Source organism: Perca flavescens, chromosome 4 (genome assembly GCF_004354835.1).
Source record: "Perca flavescens isolate YP-PL-M2 chromosome 4, PFLA_1.0, whole genome shotgun sequence".
NCBI classification, from domain to species: domain Eukaryota; kingdom Metazoa; phylum Chordata; class Actinopteri; order Perciformes; family Percidae; genus Perca; species Perca flavescens.
Window position 1 is genome coordinate 35,994,878 of NC_041334.1, and position 21,131 is coordinate 36,016,008.

At 42.9% G+C, this 21,131-nt stretch overlaps 1 protein-coding gene across 1 annotated transcript; it reads right to left on the bottom strand.

Annotated features, from left to right (window-relative positions):
• Nucleotides 1–804: 804 nt before the first annotated feature.
• On the bottom strand, nucleotides 805–20,744 carry rybpb (RING1 and YY1 binding protein b). Its single transcript, XM_028576962.1, has 5 exons — nucleotides 20,541–20,744; nucleotides 19,824–19,949; nucleotides 3,234–3,542; nucleotides 3,046–3,144; nucleotides 805–2,708 (listed from the first exon to the last, which is right to left on the bottom strand). The coding sequence occupies exons 1-5, from the start codon at nucleotides 20,564–20,566 to the stop codon at nucleotides 2,459–2,461; spliced, it is 810 nt and encodes a 269-aa protein (XP_028432763.1). The 5' UTR covers nucleotides 20,567–20,744; the 3' UTR covers nucleotides 805–2,458.
• Nucleotides 20,745–21,131: the final 387 nt, after the last annotated feature.

Here is a 21,131-nt window from a genome sequence, read left to right on the forward strand (position 1 = left end):
CAGCAAATGGCCATTTGTCAATAATTTAACAATGAATCCTTTCTGTTGGAGTACTCCGTCAAGTGAACGTGGTTGCAGATAAGGCAGGTAAAATGATGGCTTTTTAGGCCCATTTCTAATAGTTTGCATTACAAAGCAGGGGTTTTTTTTCTCAGGAAAAATTAGACCAACAATATTCTCTGATCCAACAGAACCCATTTTTTTTTTTTAGTTCTATTCACATTGCTATTCCTCCCTTTGAACACGGATTCCATATCTGTATGCAATAAAGTACATAATTACATATTAACCACAGCTTAAGAGCAGAAAACTTCATTAACAGATATCCCTTGGACTTCACACATTGCTTACGACACATGATTATCATCCCTACGTGTGAATCTGAAAAGCTTTAACTCAACACGGATCAAATCCTGCCCCTCAGATCCTAGTAGGATAGATTTAGTTTTTTGGGACTTGTTAACCTCACCTAACCTGGTTTTAGTTGCTCTGGAAGCAGCTCACTTGGTGAGTTGGGGCCTTTGTTAGAGGAGCTACATGTACTGTGGTAGTCCAGCACAGTGAAGAGGAGGGGGGGGGGGGGGGGGGGGGGGGGCTTACTAAGGCCAAAGGCTTCGACCCAGCAGACCCAGAGCTCTTTTCAGCAACCACCCACACCCAGCCCGCTTCTCATCGCCTGCACAACGAAACAAGATCCACCACTGGGTGTAGAGCCGGTAGCGTTCTTCAACTCGGCTCACAGCATTGACAGTTCTCTGCCCCAATTTAGCCGTGCACAGAGACAAGTGGACAATAAGAACACCATTTACATGGATTATATTAGTCTTTATTTAAACTGTTATTCATCTCACACATTAGATAATTGCATTTCAAATTGTTATGTATCTGTCTATGTATCATGTCATTATGAAATTCCTTTGGTCCTTCAATAAATAAAACTAAGATATCATATACACATTTATTCTTTTTACAATTTCATACAGTTAAAGAAAATGATGTTGGTCTAGTATCAGCTAAGGTGAAAGTGAATTAAAACCATTAAATAAGCCTTGCTGTTCTAAAAATTGAAAGAGCAATTGTGTTCTATTAACTACTGCAATATTATTTTGCCTTCAATGACAGGAGTCTTAAATTCATTTAAAAAACTAAGCTTTAACTGAATTGTCAATCTTTGTGAATTCCTCATGTCTTTGCACTTGTTTTCTGGGATATCAGGCTGAGAGAAAGAAGATTCAATGTTGTCTTCAGAACCACAACGAAAGAAAAAGGAAATCGATTTACAACAGCTTGACACAACAGGTCTATTTTACAGTTCAATATGGTTTTACCAAGTGGAACTGCATGTAACCATCCTTCAGTCACCACAGAACAAACTCTGGCTGAGGAGCTGAGAGAACAGCTCTAGCTTCAGCCAGAAAACTCAATATCCAAGTACGGAATGCAGAAAATATTAACAGCTTTTAGTGTTTTACACAACAGCCTACACTGTACAGTTAAGGACATAAGATACTGTATAAGAGATCTGCTATAGCATACTAAATCATAGACAGTCTAGTTGAAAAAGTCAGGTGTCTGAACCTCAGGTGACCCTTCTTCTGATGCACATTGACCTGTACAGAACAAGATGGACCTGATGGAGGTCCGGACAGTGTTCAGAGTAAGACAGTGTTATTGTGAATGAGAATTTGATTTATCAGCAATCTGTCACATTGAATGAATGGGAAATCCCAGATCTGCAAAACCGCTTCACAGTGTATCTAGCACCAGTGTGTGTGTGTGTGTGTGTGTGTGTGTGTGTGTGTGTGTGTGTGTGTGTGTGTGTGTGTGTGTGTGTGTGTGTGTGTGTGTGTGTGTGTGTGTGTGTGTGTGTGGAGTCTTGTCCTATCATCTTTAAACTGTAATAAAAACACTGAAGGAATGATTGATCGGCAGGGCTACACAGCAAAAGCTTCAACATAAAAAGTAGAATATCAAAGTATACAGGTGCAACAGGTAATAAATAAGGGTAATAATAGTTTAAAGTTATTGAAATGATGGTTATTGTGCCCAGCGGAGAATTCTTCTTTACAAAAAAACAAAACAAATGTCGACTTGGCCTCACATCCACATACAAATATAAAACAATACATACAAGTGTCTGGATGCTACCGCAGGGGGAGGTTGTGGGGGTTATTCCTTGCAGCCCAGCTCTCCTCGCCTGTGCCACGGGTGCAACCACGAGGGGAGTTCCCCCCCCCCCAGCAGGGCTTTTGTTTTCTGGCAGGCGCACCACATTGTTCCGCTCAGGCATCCAGCTCCTCTCAGCATTCAGGGGTGGTCGTGGAATGGAGGCAGGGCAGCGATGGGAAAGGTGAAATCTCTCCCCCTATGGGATCCATAGTGTCCAGAAATGGGGGGAAAGAAAAAAAAAGGGAGGGGAGATGAAGTGGGGTGAGGACAGGAGGAAAGGGACAGGACCTCAGAACGACTCGTCGTGCCCCACCGAGAGATCCCCTTTAGGTGTGGAGGCCCGCGACGAGCCCTTGTCCATGCTCTCGGAGCCGGAGCTCTGGTGCTGTTGTTCGGAGCCCGCACTGGACGTGATGGTGGACGAGGACGTGGAGGAGGAGCGGGTCTTCTCCTTAAAGTCTGTTATGATCACGGTCACGTTCCCTACAGTGATGGCCAACTGCTGGGCGGTGCTCCGGTCAATGTTCTTCAGTTTGGGCCTTATGGGGGCACAGACAGAAAGAAACTAGACGTAAATAACCAGAAATGGCAACCACAATATGCGTGTCTCAGCAACAACAAGGGGGAGGCTGCCAGCACTGTGGGGGCGGTTACACTAAATTGCTCAATTCATCGGGTGACACATCAACAGTCAGAACAAGTGATATACAAAGTGAGAGTGGGTGTTTAGTGTAAAAGATCAGTTGTGAATCATTTGAGGTTTCCCACTAGCCTTGTGCTGCATGACTTTCTCTAAAAAGAAGTGCTGTGTAGTCACAGATGTGAAACCATGTGTTCTGCCAAAAGAGACGCAGAGGATGAGAGAGTGCTACTCACCTGGAAATGTGAGAGTTCTTGTTGGTCTTGGTTGCCGATTTGCCAGACTGTATGCTGTGTTTGTCGCTGGGTGGGCTCTGATGGGTGTCTGATTTGGGTCTAGAGGAAAACAGATGTGCACCAGTGAGGACAATGCCAGCACAGACAACATCCAGAGACCCAAGAGAAGACTCGACATGTGCACTGACCTGGTCTTTTTGATGCTGGGCTTCTTCGTGACGGCCGGGCTGATGTCTTTCTCTCGGTCGGGTTTGTCTTTGACTGGCTGCTGTTCATTGTCGCTCTTTTCCTTCTCAGGAGGTTCTCCCTCTGGGCTCGCTATCTCCGGACGCTCAACCTCTGGGCGTCCCTCGCCGTTGGCGCGCTCTCCTTCGCCGTCCGGGCGCTCCTTGTCTGTGCGCTCGCTCCTCTCCCTTCGCTCCTTCTTAGGCGGGGGAGGCATCGGGTACTGCTGAGCCACCTGCTGGGCAACCAGCTGGGAGTTGATCCTGGGTTTCCTGTGGAGGAGATCCAAGGCACAAAGATGGATTAGGCTCGTGGTGGAGCTGCGAGTTGACTCTGGCGACGCACCAACACAGTCGCACTCTGGCTGACAAAGAGAGGCGACTGAACCTACAGGCCGGCGAGGGAAAGGGGTTGCTGCAGCGGTAGGTTCACGCAGCTGCTTCCTGGTGGAGCAGCTTTGTTTTGAGGGATAATCTCATTAGTTTACGGCTGTAATAAAACGAATGCACGGGATCACAAGGTGGGACATTTGCAGCACGTCACTTAGGTCCTCTAATCTGATTACTGCGGGGTTGGCCCCATTTGTCACAGACTGAGATTCAGTTGGACATGGTGTAGCTGCTCCGCTCGCTGAGCTCACCAGCAACCACTGAGCTGCTCTGTCACCTTTTGGACTCATTTTCAAACACATACATGAACACAAGCCTTAACAATCTCTTCTTGTTTTAATCATTCTCATTTAGCAAAAACAATAAAAGCCAGGAAGATAAATGTCACATGCAACTTTTAAAGTATCCCACGGAGTTCCTAAAAGAGGCGGTTCACATAAAACCATCCTTTTCCGAAAACATCTTTGCCACTGTGGTGCATCACCACTGAACTGTTACAAACATGCATGCAGCAAGAGCAGCATCTTGCCCCATCAGCTGTGCAGATGAACAGGGCCTGAAATTGTGAGGCAAACTGCTAACCCACAGTCAGACTGCCTGAGCCGACACAGACACACCTGCAGCATAATGGACACCAGCTGGAAGCATTTGAGGGGGGGAAGCAGAGGACCTGAGGGGATAGGCCTTCCAGAGCCTTCGACTCAGCCGAGACCAAACTGCAGCCAGCAACATGGATAATCACAGGCCAGCACTGGGCAAGCAAAGTGAGGAGTAAACCACAAGTACGCTCACACAGGCAAACACACACACAAAGCTTAGCGTGCAAACAAACAGCCTGGCACAGCCCGATGGCTGCTTAGGAGGCCTTTCAACAGGAACACATCAAGTTATGCTAGCTCGCTGTGTATACCCAACGCTTCCAAACACAATTCTAGTCTTGGCAGGAAGAGTTTTTGTATCCCAGCAGGGGAGAGGAGGTCCCTTAAACCTCAGGACTGCTTTAGAAGATCCGTGGTCAAGTAGGGGAAATTTTGGAAGTTGTAGAAACTGTCAGTCTAAGCATCAGGCCGGATAAACAAGTGTTACTGCTGGAAAATGAAGCTCTAAAGTAAACACGATTTCGGCTTCGATTTAGGAAAGGTCTAAGGGCAAATGCATGTGGCAAAAACAGAAGAAGTTCAATAGTGCAGTGTTCCCGTAAATCGGGAACAATGCACTATTGAACTTCTTGATTTATTTGTGGCCGGCTGCCACATTATCAAAGTGGACCTCCACATATTGTTTTTCTTATATTATATATATATATATATATATATATATATATATATATATATATAAATAAAAATCTGTAAAATCTTATTTCATTGTATAGCACTGCACATTGATTCCCTCCTTGTCCCTTTGTCTCTCACTTTGTTTGTGGACCCGTCTGTGAATAGCCCCGCGGCAGCCTCCTCTTCGTGCACGACTGCTTGACCCCAGTAAGCCGCTGGCTTTAGCGTATATCAACAAGTTCACCTGGACCTCCCAAACTGCAAGTAAGTCTGTTTATCTGCTATTGTTTTTCACATAGAGCCTCACAGTAGCGCTTGTTACAGCGGACCTCTAAAAACGTCAGCGAAGTTAACTTTAACCAGCCCAGTTTTATTTGAAACTGGCCATAGCAGAGAGAAACAGACCTGACTCAGCCTACTTACTGTTTGGGAGTTCTAGATGAGCTCATAGAAGACATTACTGTAGCGGCGTGGTGACGCCTTCGGAGCAGCCGGACTTGGGTCCAAAAAACTGACGTTTCCTCTAGATTACATGTAAAGCACGCTCTCCTTGCCCCCTCAACAGTGACAGAAATGAAATTTAAAACTGAAAAAAAATAAATAAATAAAGAGTGTCAAAGAAAAACAATCAGAGCACCCCCCAATGCTCAACATATTAAACCACCACAAATTGACTCTAATTCTGTGGTAACCACTGTAGTGTGTCAGACTGAGGACGCTGATTTCAGTGGCTTGCTGTGGAGGGTGGTTTTTAGACAGCTGCTTAAGTGGTTAGCCTCCGTTTCAATTTGGCAACATTATTATTATTATTATTATTATATATACACACATTTTGCCAGTCCAGTTACACTTTTTTTCTGCACTTCCGTGTCACAGTTGACACTGTACTCAGTCCCTCTATGTCTTAGTAGCCAAGCACCTTCAAACTAACAAATCGTATGCAACCTTTTTTCCTCTACAGCTCCATCAAGCTCATTTAGTGTCCGCCTCTTGCGATCTATTACAGAGGGGGCATTTCCTTGAGGAGGGGGTGGGGGCCTGCAGCCGATCAGAAGGCAATCAATCGGGGCATAATAGAGCATCATGTCATTATGTTTGCACTACACTCCATCAATACAGCACGTGATGAATGCTGAGGAGCCATGGGCCGTTGACGCAGTATCCATTGGTTGTAAATTCTGCCAAAAACACATTTATTTATTTTTTTTTAATGCCAAATCTATTGTGCCATTAATCAACAACTGCTTTGATGCGCTTATACCATGTATGTGCACGGTATGTGCTAAGGCTGCACAATTAATCGCAATATGGACTAGTGCAATATCCAAATCGCAGGGGGGCGCAATATTTGTTCTAAAATAAAGTATTGTGGTGCTGCAGAGACATCCTGGCCTACAAATCCTATCCTACAGACTACAGGAAAAAAAATCTTTGTTTGGTACAGATCCTCACAAAAAATGAGAATAATGATACAAAAATGATCATTCCCCCCAATATCGTGAATCATATCGCAATATCAGTCAAAAATAATCGCAATTAGATATTTTCCTAATATCGTGCTGCCCTAGTATGCGCGACACTCAAGGGTGGAGACAATGGGTGACTGTGTAATGTCAATATTAAAACCACAATTATTGACTCTCAAAAACAGTTAAACAAATCAACAGTGAAAACACACTGAACTGTGACATTTCCCATAATACTTTTCCCGTTTGAACTTTTCTTTTTCATTCAGAACACAAGAAAAGAAGAAAAAAAGAGTTTAATAGTTTTTCTCGGTTACTCTGTTTTTGTGATCTTTAGGAGCCCGAAATCGTCCGAAATTTGATTAATTGCACAGCCCAAACTAGTAGTATCGAAAACTTTCAAATGATAACCAGCCCTAGAAATAAACACAGTTTGTCACTGATGACTTAAATAATATAATAACTTGAAAAAAGGCAAAGAGAACGACATTCTTTAATAAAAGGCCTAGGACAGAGGAGGAAAGAGAGAGGTGACAGACTATAATATGATATTTTAGGACAGTAACTCAGTATGGGAAAGCTTATGGTGGCGCCTGCAACTCAGCTGGTCAAGTCGCAGAGGCTGGTTTTAGAACGCAAGGGACAGGTCACCTTTTTCAACAGCCAATAGCGAAGTCATCTTGTAAAGTCAGCTACAAACTACAGAAACAAAATGATCCATAATCCTTTTTATTCCGATTCATCACTAGAAATGCAAGACGCAACAAATGATATATCCAGCTACAAAAAGCCTGGAAGTCGTAAATTAGAACGGAAGTACAAAGAGTCCTTAGGAACAGCCTAATAAGTGAAAATAAACTTAATTCTGTTTTTGTTCTTTTTCATATTTAACAGGAAGCATGGAGCAAGTGGCTTTGACCCAGCATGGCCCTCATGAACACGCCTGAATGGATTTGGTGAGAAAACACAATCCCTCACATCATGTTGTATTGTAAAGCAGCCACTCTAAAAAAGGTATGCACACAAACTGTGTACGCCACGCACATTTTCCAGCCTTCGCCAACTTTGTTTAAAAAATAAATTAAAAAATAGAGGGAAAACTCTGACCTACCAATTTGATTATCAGAGCTCCTATTCATAGTACTAAATAAGTAACTATGCTCAGCAATGTTTTAGATGCTTATGTGATTAAGTAGGGCAGTGATCATGTTGAGTTTACAGCTCACCTCTTCACCTGTGCTGACAAATTTGCAATTATAAAATCCTGTCCACTTCTGAGCCTTGGTTTTCCTTGTCCCATTCCTTTTTCAATGACACAATGCACCCTACCCCATGGGAATCTTGTGGGTCATTCAAGTACCTTCCGATTCCTGATACAATGTCAACATCAGGTGGGAAATCATCAACACTAGTACAGTGCCCGTTCAAAATGTGCCTTGTTTGGAACGGGCCGATTGCTTGGCCTGTGGTATTGCTTCTTGCAGGGATTCTCCAGAACCAAATTGTATCCCAAAATTACTTACAGAAGGACCCCAAAGCACAAAATATGCAACCAGCCTGCTACTGACTTACAGTGTACTTCTACTTCACAGGAAGGAATTGTAGCCTACTGCTACATTTACCTGACAGAGAACATTGCAGATTCAGAATTTAAATCGCAAAATATCATTAAAATCTAGAGGAATCAGACATTGCCTCATGGATGAGATCCAATCAGCAAGAAGCCGCGTTACTCAACCACCAGAACCGGACCGAGTACAGAGACGGATTCACAGTACACAGGGTGAGTCTAGGGAAGACAGAGAAAGGCTGCTATCTCTGCCCGGTCACCTCTCGCATTGCCAGACCTATCTGCACAGCAGATTTTTCCTCAACCTTTTCCAACGTAACAGTTGTGATGTTCCTGTAAGCTATCTGCTTGTGCTCCCAGAAAGTGAAGAAAAGTTTGGTTGGTATATCCAGCAATCACGTAACGTCGGAGCAGCAAAAAGTGAACCGGTAAAGCCCCCGCTGCTGTACAGAGCATGTCAACAGCCTGCTGCGTCTGCGTGTGACATCTTTTGCGCTGCAGGTTGGGTTTTTTTGGCGTCCATTTTTTCCACAACATTGTTTGGCCATTTGGTTTTATTCAGTTTTTTTAATATACAAAATCCAATGCTGTACAAACAGCTCCAAAATTCCAAACCCCAAGTTCAATGGGTACCCAGGAAACCAAGTGTGAAGTAGATTGAATGAACAGTTCATGAGATATTACAGACAGACAGACACACACACACGCTTCCCAATTTATTAGATAGATGCTAATGAGCAGCTTGAGCTACATGAGAAAAATGCCACGAGCAAAGCTACAATGTAGAAATGCTCTCACAGACGTATATGCCTTATGAAGAAATATTTGTCCCTGACCCAGAGTCATGAGTAAACAGATTGTGAATGCAGACAGCATCCAACAGGTCTATAAATCATTTTGTTTGGCAGTGAGAGCTGTTAGCCAAGGAGGTGGTGATTGATTGACTGATAAGCTCCACGCCTCTTTTGCCTGTTGCGGAATTAAATCCCCGTTCAGAGCCTGAGATTTGTGTCAGCAGCAGCAGTGGTGGCAGAAGCAGCCCCGGTAGTTAAGCAGTGATTCAGTGCCAGCTGTAAGTCAGCCATGAATTGCTGCTGGCATGATAGAGCCACAGCGCTCTTTGCCCTATTATTTATTTACTGACCACACACCATGGCTTTGCACAGCAATGCTCTGTGGCTGCATGACACCATGTGTACGTGTGTTACTTGAATTTATTAAATAGCCTAGTGGTGGCCCTGAACAGCTGGAAAAAAAGTCTCCCTCTGTTTAAAATTATACTTCAGTGAGGTTTATAGTTTGTCGTGAGTGAGTCCCCGGGATCCAAATGTGGTCATTTGAGTGGGGTCCCCAATAAAATGTGTGTTTTTTGACAAATTGTAATGTTAAACTTGTGTTTGATGTTATATGGTTATAATTATGGCTGTATTCATGCATGTTGAAAATATATCTGAAAATGAAACCAGAAATCTGTAATTTCTCGTGCTGAGTACAGAAAGCTTCAAAATCATCTGCCAGTATCAAGTAAATTAAATGTCATATACATGAGAAAAAATAAAATGAGGGGGCACATGGGTAGCTCACATGGTTGAGCATGCGCCCCATATACACAGGCTCAGTCCTTGTCGCAGCAGCCGTGGGTTTGAGTCCAACCTATGGCCCTTTGCTGCATGTCATTTCCCATCTCTCTCCCCATTTCCTATCTAAAGCGGTCGTCTAATAAAGGGCTAAAAAAAATGCTTTCAAAATAAATTTAAAAAATTAGTTTAGTGTTGAAAGTGTAATATTTATTTTCATACTCATCATTCTCCGTTGCTTCCCCTTCTGGCCTCTCACACATTCAAGAATCTAAAAACAACTTTAAAAGTATGATTCAATCCATACAAATTTAAATAAGCTTCGGTATAAATTTAATAGTTCAACATTTGGAGAAATGTGCTTATTCTCTTTCTGTCTGAGAAAAGCAAAACGAAGCGGCTTGTCACTTGAATGAGAATAGCTGGTCCACGTTAAAGTTTAGTCCACCTTAAGTTAGTGAGCCTGGGCTGAGGCTGTGCTAACTTTGGGGCTAAACCCCTTCACTTTAATAAGCAGGTGGCAAGCAAGACATGTGAAATTGGCTTTGGTCTTGAGGAGTTGTAGCACTTATTCACCCACAAATAGCCTTAACTGTACACATACTGTACTGCTACGTTCACAGCTACAGTATAATGATATGTTTTTAAAGTGCTTTGTAAATTTTTTTTATCATTATTATTAATACTAGAAAACGTCCCTGATCTTGCTAGTTAATCGATCGTGGATGGCGTTGTTCTCTCGGATGGATGGAAATAAAGCTTAAATGGGTCGCCAAATATACTTTGGCGGCAGTTAATATATAAAATACCTGGGCAGTCTTGTGTGAGGAGAGACGCAGCTTACCTAGTAACATCACCGTTTCATATTTAAAATTAATTACAGTTCATATTTACATAAACTGTCCACGTTGTTCAGCATAAAATTTATTAATTAAATTACAACATTGCTGAACATTACTCTGCATCTGAACCATCTTATTTTGCAAACAGCCAAATAAAATATGCCGATCGTTTTTTTCACAAGAGGTACTGGAAATGATCCTGGGAGCAGGACCAGGAGTGAACGCCAGGGTCCAATTGCAGAGATTGCTTCAACCTCCCACTGCTGCCAATATATTCCTGGGGATTCAGTGTGAGTGAGAGTGTCAAGTGTGTAAAGCCTGCTGTCGAATCAGTTCCCACTGTGAGGGCTTACAGCTTATTACCTCCCCCTTCGCACAACAATAGGCCATGATTGACAGCTCCTCCTATGCTTGGCCCTAAATTCCACCATCTGGGGGAGGGAGGAGTGGGGAGACTCCCTCCACGGGATGCCCCGAAATAACTATCATCATGCTTAAAAGCTCCTAATTCAGTCAGACTGACACCCATAGTTAGACTGCTCCTCTCAGCCTGAACCATCTCAGAGACACACACACAGACACACACACAGACACACACACACACACACACACACACACACACACACACCTCTGCTCAGCTGGTGCTCTCGCTGGCCAGGAGCAGCTGATACTGCAAGCCAAGGGCAAAAACTGAAGCTGCCGTTTCAGAGGGAACTCTTTCTAAAGAAACCAAAAAAACAATGTACCAGAGCACTTCATGGAGAGACCAAGTAATGAAGAGAGTGAGCAAGCGATGGAGAGTGTGATAGAGAGACGCGCAGGAAAGCCCTCATTAACACAGCTCTTTTATTTGAAGTGCTGTGTGGAGGACAAGCAATTATTTTCTGCCAGGCTGAGTGAATGCAGTGGCAGACAGCTGAGCGAAGAGGAGAGAGAGAGAGAGCGCCAACAGACGACGGCATTCTTCGACCATCAACAGCCCACTAAAGAGCCCAGCAAATTAACATCACCCACTCTCTCTTTCAGACTTTAGTAAATAACAGCAGCTACACAGTACCAACGTGGGCTCCTTGTCCTTGATGTACAAAGTTGTTCAAACATTGTCTATTCATATGCATTCAGCAGTGACCTGGTTTCCCCCCACATAGGAATGAAGAGACCATCACAGCCTCAGCCTGGAGCAGATCTCTCAGATCCAGTGCTGGCAACCATGTAATCAATGATTTACATGCACTCGTCTGTGTCAACACTTGCTGTACGTCTTGATCATAAGGTAGGAACCTGTGATGCTCTCCCCTTTCCTCTATCAGTATGGAGGGTGATGGAGCAGAGCACAGAGCTATCTGTCTGTGCTGCATATATATATATATATATATACATACATATACATACACACATTATATATATATATATATATATATATATATATATATATATATATATATATATATATATATATATATATATATATATATATATATATATATATATATATATATATATATACATATATATATATATATATATATACATATATATATATATATATATATATATATACATATATATATATATATATATATATATATACACATTATATATATATATATATATATATATATATATATATATATATATATATATATATATATATATATATATATATATATATATATATATATATATTTTCTCTATTGTTCTATTGTTGAATGTTGGACAATCTTTCCATAGAGACTTGAGGTGTGTCTGAGAAGAGCACTGCAGGCACTGGCTGCTGCCTGGCAACATTTTTCTTGAAACAAAAAGAAGCCGTATGCATGTGTTAGATGACTTGAGAAAAGAGAAAGTCATTGTTTAAATAAAAGTGTCAAAAATCCACTGCTTCTGGTTTCACAAATGTGAATATTTGCTGGCTTTCTTGGTCCCCTATAATAATAATAATAATAATAATAATAATAATAATAATAATAATAATAATAATAATAATAATAATAGGGTTTTGGACTGTTGAACGGACAAACGCAATTTAAATATATGTCCACTTGGACTTGGTATTATCAATAATTATTTTCTCCATTAATTGATTAGCCATCGGCAGAAAAACAATATCAGAATATCGTGAAATATGTCAATCCCAAGTTACTAGAGCCCGGTCTTCAAATGTTTTGTCCAACCAAGACATTCAATTTGCGGTTAAAAATAGAACAGCAAATCTTCACATTTTTTGAAGTTGAAAGTAGCAAATATTAAAATCTTTCCTTGATAAATGACTTGTAATTGACAATTCATTTTATCCCAACAACTAATACATTCATTGTTTCGGCACTAACAGTATTATTTGTATTTTAGACCTGAATCTCGAGATGTCTAGGGAAATTATCTTCAGATGACAGTCAAAAGATTGAGACATCAATCTTAAACAGAAGGTTTTCATAAATGCATCCATCCTAGTCAGTGAACATATACAAACAAACCTATTCATTTATTTATTGGGATGTTAAAAGTGCTGCACTTGAAATACGGAACAAAACTCAGTCTGGCCTGGGATTGCCTTCACATGGCTCTAACAAGAGTTTGAGTGACATTAAGAGTCTGGGCTGCACGCGGCTTTCGCCTCTGACATGTCAAGCAAACATAGAGGTGGCCGAGTTGGCAACAGTGATCCTAACTGGCAAGCTAATTGCTGCCGCTCTGCACTGTGCAATTCCCGGGCCCAACTTCCGTGGGAGACCTGTGCACATACGGAGGTTAGTGCTGATCAGTGTGAGTAACTTTAACCGCCCCAACCGGGAATGGTTAGGTTTTGGCATCAGGGGTGAGATTGGTTAGGGTAAGAATACTATGGTAAGCCAATCAGAGGCAGAGTGAGGCAGAGTAGGGCGGGACATTCCTTCGCCATCCTAGGAAATGCAAATTTGCGACCGGGACACCAGCATTATCAGAGGGTGACCTCTGTATGAGCACCACTGTCCCGCAGAAGCCCGACCTGGGCAGCACGCAGTGCAGAGCGGGGCGGTCCAACAGTTTCAAAGGGAGGGACTCACATGCACGACACGTGTAGCCGGAACGGCGACCAAAACAAATAACAGAGAAGCTTGGATGACAACACACACGGAGGAAGTGTGACTTTGTTGTCTGCTCAGAACGCTATTACTCCACTACGTCTTTACACAGGAATACTTGTTTACTGGTACAATAATGTTCTGAATGTGGAGTACAGGACCTTTAAATTGAAAAATGACAAATAGCACTGGTCTGTGGGACTTGTGTTCCCTTGTGAGGAAGTTCTTGATCAGTCTGAGCCTGAGGGGACTGGAGCAGTATTGTCACCTCCAGCCATCCATGGGTGAAGTAATCTGTGCGAGTCAGTGTGTTGTGGAGGTTGAATGAGGATAGCACCTGAAGAGCAGCCTGGGGCTATAGCGCTTCTCGATTCATTCACACTGCCCACCAGAGGCATTAGGCATTCATCCCTTCCAGTCAGGACTTTGAGGGCTTAATGTTCCCGTCACTTCCCTCCCTCTAACCCATCCACCTTATGCAGTTTTTCCATTACATGGTACCTGCTCGACTCAACTTTTTTTGGTTTTCCAAAAAAAGTCCCTGGTACCTGCCAACATGTACTTTTTTTAGTATCATCTCTGTCGAGGTTCCAAGCGAGCTGAGGCGATACCAAAAGGTGACGTGAAAACCTGCAGACTACCGATTGGTCGGAGAGAATCGTCACTAATCACTGCGTCATCATTGCTAGCGACAGACGGGGGTGTCCTGAACAAACCCCCCGTTTTTAAATAGTTTAGCCAGCAGTGTTTTGTTTTTTTGCTGCCTCCAGCTTCTCCTCGAACAGCAAAAAAGCTCCAAAGTAATGACATTTAGTTGCCACGGTACTGACTACAGACAATACTGGACAGAAAGGAAAGAAATTCAAGGAAATCTATCAAAGATATCTCAACTTTTTTGTAACAACTGTAAACCTTATGGACCCTGCTGGCTCCTGGCTGTCTGGTTTTCTGCTTCTCCTGACAGGCTAAAGGAGTCGAACCGTCTGAGTTTAGGTGCGTTTTGGGAGACAGACATAAGCAAGAAGAAAAGGGGGTCTATGGCAGAGGAATTAAAAGAGGAAATGTCTAAGTTTGTGTCCGCTTATGTGTAAAAGACAATTCATCTTCACACTCAACTCTTTTCTTTCCCTGACTGACCTTTCAGGGTACGAACTGCCTGGCATTAGGCAGATTGACAGCGAGTCATTGCAAAGGCACTAAGCACATGTGAGCTCCTTCTATCAGCAGCACTGTGTCACATTACTCTGCATCACTCATTTGTTTTCCTCCTCTCTACTGCCTCTCCATCATTCTCTCGTTGTCGTCTTCCCTGCTTGCCCCCCCCCCACAAATCCTGCTGGCTCTAAGTAGGTCGTTTTCACCTCTCTTCACTCTCTCTCTCTCTTGCTGTTTGCCTCTGGTGTGCGTGAGTTATCTGTCAAGTAGACCCGGTCACCCCATCTTGCTGCTGTCCTATCATCTTCTTGCCCATTTGCTATTGTATAAACAGAGTCTGGTTTGAATTTGCAGAAGTGCCTTAGGGGACACTGCACCTTCACAGCAGACTCTTGTGTTCTGCACAAGGGAAACAACATCAAGCAAGCAAACACAAACATCAAGTGAGGACACCTGACACCAAGAGGTTGAATACAAAGTCACAATTGTAGCCACGATTTAAATCCACCAAACTTTTCAGCTATTTGGTCTGTACCTTCACCATAACGCTCAGACACACCACAGCTCAACAGGATCAAATTCGTTAACTCCAAAAATTACTTCACAACGAGAGAGAGCGGTCAATTCCGGTTCGCTCTCAATGTGTAGTGAATGACATGTCAAATGGTGCCGTTCTTTCCCCATGCACGGATGGTAGTGCTGGTAGAAACAGAAGAGGCTGTCCAGTCTAGCTCTCTCCCTCCCTGGATAATGATGAGCTTTAGCCCCTGGAGACTCTTGGCTGAGTGAGCACAACCCCCTATGCAGCCATCCATACCCTCCTCCCTTCAACACACACACACACACACACACACACACACACACACACACACACACACACACACACACACACACACACACACACACACACACACACACACACACACACACACACACACACACACACACACACACACTTTCTGTCCCTTCATAGCGCCGTTTCTTTCTGTGTACGCTCTTGTCCTCTTCTTCACTTTACTCCTAGGCTAGCTGCGACTCCACACTTAACTCCCTCTCTCCTTGTCCTCACATGCCTCTTTCTGTACTTTCCCCGAGACTCCTTACTCCCTCACTGTCACACTCGTTCGCCTCATCTTTTTGTGAGGGGAGGAGCCCGATTCAACCGCTCTCTCAACATTTCTCTGTTTTGTCAGATTGCCAAATTGGCTACTGTATTTAATCACTCACACTGCCAAATCCCATGAAGTAATTAAGAACTTTTAAATCCGGCAATTAACATGTAAAGATTAGGGCAAACCGCTCGTGCTTAGGGTTTTAGTGCAGATGCTGATAATGCTGGATAAGCAAAAGCAGTTTCCTCTGAGAGGGGCTGCTGTGGGGGCAGGAGGGTGGGCAAGAAAGTGCAGATATGAATTGAGCGCCAGCATGTCCCTCTTATGTAATTCCATTATCCTAGACAATTTGTCTTAATGTGACAGAGGTAGAATCCACAGATTACAATGACTCTATTCCATCATGGTAAAAGACAGGATGGCACACACTGAGACACACAAACGCAGACACACACTGCAATCATTGTCCAATAATTGTGCAGCCTCAACACTTACACAAAAGGGAGGCATGCACTTTTACTTTTTTAGCCCCACTAATAACCCATGGCTTTAGGGTTGGGTATCTTTTTGATTCAATCCATTATGATTCTGTTTATCAATCCAGGTTCTAACTTTCATAATCTGTGGATTTATGGGTTTCCCTTATGTTCAGATTATAAAGCCACTGACTAAATGCAAAACGCATGTACTTAAGTACATTAACATCTGTAGATTTCTACAGTCATTTAAGATTGACACCTTTACATTAATACATTTCACACTGGGTTATTGAGCTCTCTGACTGCATTCACTGTATGTTGATAACATTACAGCACTGTATGAACAAGTATCAAGTTGCTTTGATTTCTGTTCAAACAATGTTTGTATAGGCCTAAGCATTTACATTCACTCTTTTACAAGACCCTTTGCTATTTGCCCTATATCTGACACCAATATGATCAAACCCCTGTATATGACACGGCTTTACATAATATAGCGGTTGCTATGGTTCAGGTTCAGTGTTCTTTCAGCGGTCTGAGCGTCAGATAAATTAAGGAACATTTAAGTTGGTTTATTTAATCTAGTCAGACCAATGAATTTTGCTAACCAGTGAAAGACACCCATTTGTTTTGTTTTATATAAAGCACAGATGGAAGCTACTTGAAATGGCTGACAACAGAGCAACAGCGCATAGATAACAGCACAGCAGTCAAAGACTGAGGTACCTCAAGACTTCCTGTGATCCCCAGCATCAATCAACTTTAGAGGGATCCTAATGGTTTCTCCCTGGGCGCCGAGGCTGACAGAGGTGCATACCAAACACCACCACAAAGCAAACTGATGCACAGCAACACGGTGTCACATTCATGCAGCGATCGGGTTCAGATGCCAGAAACATTTAAATATGATAGCATGCATCTCACAGGGGATGCTAATGCAACTGTTTCTCCAATTACCAAAGAAGCAGGCACTGATTGCCAAGGCTGAACACTTGGGCTACTTGGACTTGTAGATTAGCAGCGAGGTCAGGTGCAAAAAGCCGAGCGCTTTCTTGTTTAAAAGTCAGAGTGGCAGAGGCTAGATATAGCCTACTTGAGTATCATGTTACATCACTGAGTTGGACTGGGTCAACAGGTTCATTAGGCTGGGGAGAACGGGGCCTCTCCCTGCATGCTGATGCCACAGCCAGAGTTTTGCTCTCGTTAACACACATTCTTGCCTCCATTTGCACAAATCAGAGCTGCATGACTCAGTTACCTAGCTTACCTACAGGGGACAGGTAAGGGGACAAAGTGCAGTTCAAGCTCGTCAGAGTGTATGCCACTATCTGTCACTTAGTGTGGATAATGTTAATAGTGTATGCTCCATCAACACCAGTAGAAACAAGCAGTGTCTCAATGACTCAGTGCACACTGTGAAAGATGGATGTATCAAGCTCAAGGGGGTGGACATATTCATCTGATCTTGACATTCACGTAGGGCAGGAAGGTAGACCCTGTACGACTCAAGCTGCAGCTATCAACCACATCACTGCACTAATGTCTGCTGAGTGCTACCTGTACCAACAGCTTTTAGGGAATGGATGGATGTCTGTGTAATACTTCAGCTGCACCCATCTTCTCCTTACTACGTTCAAATACAGTCAATACAAACTGACCTTTGTCCCAGTACACAGGGAAGCAAAGCTATATGTGAGGACTGTGGAAAGAGGTAGCTTCCAGACAGTCACACTACTCAAAACAAGCCATTTCAAACCATGCTTAAATACAATCATGTCACACTGACTGCACAAATCCATACTTATCCACGTTCATCTATCTTGCAGTAAACACAAATTGACGATCCAAATTAAACTTCAACTTTAAGAAAAGAAGGGTTTTGGCTCCTACCAGCAGTGAGGAACTCTACAGTAATTAGTGAACAGGCGTGCACTTGTGCTTAAAGCACAAAGTAGAGCCACAGAGACAAAAGCAGCAAGACAAACATCCACACATTGCCTTAAGTGTGAATCATTTAGCTAAGAGCATGTTGCTTTGTCCCATGCTTTGCTGAAATATATCAAACACTGAAGAAAAGAAAGCTAATTAGTACTCATTAGAATAGGCAGCCCCACAACTATACAATTGCATTATCAAAGGTTAACTAGTCACATCAAACGGGAATGTGTAACAACCACTCCTCTGATGTCATGTGCTCCCATTTATCAAATAGAGGCAACTGGGCTGTTGCCAAAGCACAGTGGCAGGATGGCTACGACATGCTCGTCTCCGCTTCCTGCTTTCGCGCAGCAGGCTCAGCCTGCATCATCAGCTGTGATCTTAAGCTACACAGAGCTAGGAAAAGATCATAGGGGGAGGGGTGCCAGATAATTAAGATTGAGCTCAGTCTTTTGGATTTTCAGTAAACCAGCGTCAATGTATTCTCCCCGTTTGTGGTGCACCAGGGGTGTCAGTTGAGCCACTCATTGGAAAACCACAGCTGGAAAGGTTAAAGTGCAGGGGACCTGTCAACAAACCCACAAATGACTCATCTCTCTCTCATCTCATCATGCAACTGATGACACATGTAAACAAACTCACACTGTGGCAAAGTCAACTTCTCATCAAAAAAAAATCCAGAACAGGGGGAGGAGGCGTCACGCAGTACACGTCCAACCGAAAGGGAATCCCGTCATGACATTTATAGACAGTTATACAGTGATTTCATCTCAGTTTCAGATAAAATGCAGTCTTCTGCTGACAAAATGTATTCTAAGGGAAGATCAGGGGAAATGTCTGGCACATACAAGCCTGTTGCTATAAATGCTGATATGATTAATCTGCTGACATTTTCTGAGAGCAGACATGAGTGAATTCACTTGTTTGTGGCAGATTGAGTTTTGAACATGATTAATCATTGACAAATGTGCGGACTGACGTTTTAAAAAGTAAAAATTTGATTTTTGTAAAATCAAAAAGAAAAAGAAAAACTGAACCTCCTCTTAACACTCACTGCCATACCAGGTTGGGCATGAAATGGCATTGACTACAAGTGAAAAAAGTCTGAAGGGCAAAGAAATATATACATAAAAAAAAAATGCACATCTGGGGTTTCTCTCTAATCCGGATTACAAAGAACACAATTTCTAAATCTAAGAAACATCATGATCTCTTACTGTACATCCACCTCATGCACAATCAATCTGACTTGTCAGACCATTAAAGGAATCTCTGATTCCTACAGGTAGCGGAAACGCACACACATGAATTCCCCTTGTTTCACTCCATGAAAACACAGCCCTTTCGCTGTTGCTCAGTTGCACTGTAACGTTAGCTGTACAGCCATCATGAAGTATGGTCCCTCTTCTCTTCCCCCGGCTAGTGAAGCTGCCAGCCTACCTAGACGAATGCATAAAAGCAATGCAATGGTAGTCGCACAAACTACGGATATAATCCAAAACAACGGCAGGAGATGTTTTCCATCAACAAGTCCGCATTCGCTCAGAGACAAATAGGCTGTCGATCAAAGTTGTCATCCCCATAAATTGCGATGCATTGCTGCTGCTGCAGCCCAAGCAGGCGAAAACGAGACGCTCAGACGAGAGAGAGAGAGAGAGAAAGAGTGAGAGTGAGAGAGCGCTACGTTACCTTGTGGATGTGCCCTTCCTCACATCGCAGATGCTGCACTTGAAAGCCTCGGCGGTGTTCCTGAAGGTGCAGACGCTACAGTCCCAGTAGCCGTCATCAGCAGTCTGTTTGGCTTGTCTTTTTGGCCTGACAAATGTTAAGGTCAAGTTAGTTTTTGAAATACCCTTAACATATAACACGAATTTAACAACAAAAGGAGATTGTGACAAACCTAACACGTCGTGTAATACGCGAGCTACTAATAGCAGCACAAATCATGGGGTTGTCATTAATTTTGGGTTCGAGTCCCGGCAAGTAGAGCTGGTTGGTTAATAAATCCCCACAGTGGCGAAGCTCCACACCGTCCGATTGTATCGCCAGCTAGGCTAGCAGGCAGGCAAGCATTGCTAAAATTTTCAGCATCGAAGCTTAGCATGTCGGCTAACAAAACCAATATCAAACAATGTCAATTTCGACACTGACCCTCCAAAAGGCTTCATTGAGACAAAAGAGCGTTTTAGGGAATGCCAGGCGTATCCTCTGAAAAATTTCCCTTTGTCTGTTAAGTGACTGGGTTGTAGGGAGCGAGAAGCCGCCATAGTGACTGCACTATTCTAGCTAGCTGTGGCATACCAACTGAAAAAGGCAGAAACGATCCCTGTGTGAGGGAAACGCATCCAAATATCGAGCCCAAAACGCTCAAAACGAGCGAAAATCGTCAGTGGCTGGTCGCATTACCTGGTAGGGCTCTTCTTGTCGCCCATGGTGAAGAATAGTCCGCGTAAAAAAGAAGAAAAAAGGGCCTCCTTTAATTGTCAGTGAGTGTAGTTGGTTCCAGATAGAGCCGCTGCTGAAGCTGTTGGCAGACAGGCTCCACTCAGCGCTGGCTCGAGGCACGGCACAGCGACTGACTGCACTACCCCTCGTGACCGCCACCCAGCCAATCAGAGCGCGAGTCGGTTTAAAAGTCTGGATGAATGTTTAGTTGCTATTTAAATAACTACTAGAGAAATTTGACAGACCTCACCTCAACCCACACACATACGTACAGAGTACAGCTTTGAAATAGCGATATCGTTCATAATTCCTGTAATAAAACAAATGTATACATAACTTTTAAAACACATTCAAAGTGCTTCACAAGACAGATGATTAAAAAAAAGGGTAAAATGAAACTGTACACACATAGCAAAAGCAATTTAACGAAGCCAACTGACAGGTAAAAGAAAACGATAACCACAGGCAGCATTTATGCACATTTTAATAATAATAATAATAATAATAATAATAATAATAATAATAATAATAATAATAATAATAATAATAATA

Excerpts from the sequence above, each read along its gene's own strand:
- rybpb (XM_028576962.1), bottom strand. The coding sequence starts at position 20,566 with ATGGGCGACAAGAAGAGCCCTACCAG. Across the intron at positions 19,950-20,540 it reads GACAAGAAGAGCCCTACCAG|GCCAAAAAGACAAGCCAAAC; the intron begins GTAATGCGACCA and ends AACATTTGTCAG. Across the intron at positions 3,543-19,823 it reads AGGAAGGGCACATCCACAAG|GAAACCCAGGATCAACTCCC; the intron begins GTAACGTAGCGC and ends TCTCCTCCACAG.